This window comes from Caenorhabditis briggsae, assembly GCF_000004555.2.
Source record: "Caenorhabditis briggsae AF16 supercontig from assembly CB4, cb25.NA_334, whole genome shotgun sequence".
NCBI classification, from domain to species: Eukaryota; Metazoa; Nematoda; class Chromadorea; order Rhabditida; family Rhabditidae; genus Caenorhabditis; species Caenorhabditis briggsae.
Genome location: NW_025543419.1, coordinates 1 through 2,617, shown reverse-complemented (window position 1 = coordinate 2,617; position 2,617 = coordinate 1). Strand labels below are relative to the sequence as shown.

The following is a 2,617-nucleotide window of genomic DNA, read 5'->3' as shown; positions in this document are numbered from 1 at the left end:
TTCGAATTTTTTGGAATTTTGAAATTTTTGAAATATCTGGAGTTTTTAAATTTTTTGAAGCTATCAATCTTTTTCGGAATTTATCGATTTTTCGATTTTTAGAAGTGGCCGCGGCCGGCTTTTATTACGGCCGAACCGGCCGCGGCTTCTGAAAAACGTTTGATGAAGCCGCGGCCGGCCCAGGCTAGCCGTGCGGCTTTTCACGGATTTTAAAATAATTGTTTTGAAATTTTAAAATAAAATTTTTGAATTTTTTGGAATTTATCGACTTTTCGGATTTTGAAAGTTTTCTAAATTTTGGAATTTTTCGGAAATTCGAAATCTTAAGGATATAATTATTTTGAGTTTTAGGAATTCAAAAAATTTGAGAATTTCCGAAATTTTTGAATTTTTGGATTTTCGATTTTTTGAAGTTTCTAACAAAAATCTTGTGTATTTAATACAAAAAGAACAACTAAAGAACGCCAATCTTCATTTTAAAAGTGCAAGTCTATTTAAAAAAAAGATGACGTCTTCTAAATATTATCCAGCGTGTCTTCTGGAGCATAATCTTCGGCATTCTTCGAAGAAGACGTCGTGTCTCCACGATCTTCAGTGATCACCGATTCGTCGACTTCGTTGACTGTGTCAGCTCCACCGCCACGTTCCGCATCCTCACGATCCGACTTGTTTCCATTGTTGTTGTCCTCCAAGGTGCCACGATTCAGATTCCACTCGAATGGATCCGTCCTGGTAAATTTATCGATTTTTTGACAATTTTCGGAATTTAAGGAATTTGGAACTTTTGCAAATTTTGCAAATTTTAGAATTTTTTAATTTTTAGGATTTATGAAATTTTAAGATAAATTTTTGGAATTTATTGATTTTTAGGTTTTTCAGAGATTTCGAAATTTTGAATTTTCGGAATTTCTCAAAATTTTGAATTTTTAGGATTTTTGAAATTTCCGAATTTTTGGAATTTCTAAAATTTTTTGAATTTTTTGAAATTTATCGATTTTTAGGATATTGGGAGTTTCTGAAATTTTGGAATTTTTCGGAAAATTTGGAAATTCGAAATCTTATTTTAGATATTTTTGAAACTGTTGAATTTTAAAAATTTTCTAATAATTTTGAGTTTTTCAATTTTCGGAATTTCGAAATTTCAAAAAAAAAAAAATTCAAAAATCGAAATTTTCAAATTTTCAAAAAATTTCTAAAACTTTAAAATATCAAATTTTTTGGGATTTTGAATTTTTTGGAATATATCGATTTTGAGTGTTTTTTAAATTTCGGAACTTTTCAGAAATTTAGAAATTCAAGAATTCCAAATTTTTAAAAAATTCCTAAAAATCTAAAATTTCAAAAAATTTAGAATCTCAAAAATTTAAAAATTTCATATTTCCATATTTTGAATTTTCGAATTGTTTAATTTTTTTGAAAATATCGATTTTTTGAAATTTTGAAAATAGTGATTTTTGACATTTTGAAAATATCGATTTTTAAATTTTCGAATTTTTTGAAATTTTGAAATTTTTGAATCCTCTAAATCAGTCAAAAAAGAAGACCTACATCTTCACTCCCTTCGGCAAATCTGCCTTCAATTTTTCCATAAAAGTGGTATACGGTGGTGTGTCCTTATAGGTCATTTTTCGAAGTGTCCCAGCAATCTCCACAAACGATTTGGGGCAATTCTAAAAGAATTGTCAATAGAGCGCATTTGCAAACTTTAAAATTTTCAAAACCTTGCACAACTGAGCATCAGTTGTCTTCTCCTTCAGCCCCGCAGTCTCTTTTTTCGGTTTTCCCTTCCATGGAAGTGTCGAAGTGACCGTCTCGATCATAGCGTACAGTGCACCGTACAAGTCGTCGTGTCTGCCCTGAAAAAATTTGAAAAAAATGGCCTAGGCCCCCAATTTATTTAGATGTTGTCATGTTTCAAAGATAGACAGTTTATTTTGATTGGAATCGATATTAAACTATTGATTTAGCCAAAAACAAGCCTAATATCAACATTTTGAAAGATGACTGCAAGTGCGCTCCACTGGACTTAAGCTATAACTCGCTTAGTTTTGGACCTAGAAAGATGATTTTATTTGGAATCGATTTAAAACTACCTATTTAGTCGAAATCAAACCTAAAATCAAAATTTTCTATTTGAATGCTAATGCGCTCCACTGAACTTTTGTCATAACTCACTTAGTTTCACAGCTAGAGAGCTAATTTCTTATGGAATCAATTTAAAACTATCGATTTAGTAGAAATCAAACCTAAAATCAAAATTTTCTATTTGAATGCAAGTGCGCTCCACTGAACTTTTGTCAAAACTCACTTAGTTTTAAAGATAGACAGCTTATTTTGATTGGAATCGATTTAAAACTATCGACTTGGTCGAAATCAAGCATAAACTCAAAAACTTGAATAGTTGAATGCAAGTGCGCTTCACTGAACTTTTGTCATAACTCAGTTAGTTTCACAGCTAGAGAGCTAATTTTTTATGGAATCGCTTTAAAACTATTGATTTAGTCATAATGAAGAGAAAACTCAAAAACTTTAATAGTTGAATGCAAGTGCGCTCCACTGGACTTAAGCTATAACTCGCTTAGTTTTGGACCTAGAAAGATGATTCTAATGGAATCGA

General features: G+C 30.8%; 1 protein-coding gene across 1 annotated transcript; it reads right to left on the bottom strand.

The window, feature by feature from the left end:
• Window positions 1–515: 515 nt before the first annotated feature.
• Window positions 516–1,856, bottom strand: CBG25012 (the record flags this gene model as incomplete). Its single annotated transcript, XM_002648611.1, has 3 exons — window positions 516–729; window positions 1,549–1,670; window positions 1,722–1,856. Coding segments are annotated over 3 exons (471 nt in total), but the record flags the coding sequence as incomplete, so codon positions are not given.
• Between the last annotated feature and the right edge of the window lie 761 nt (window positions 1,857–2,617).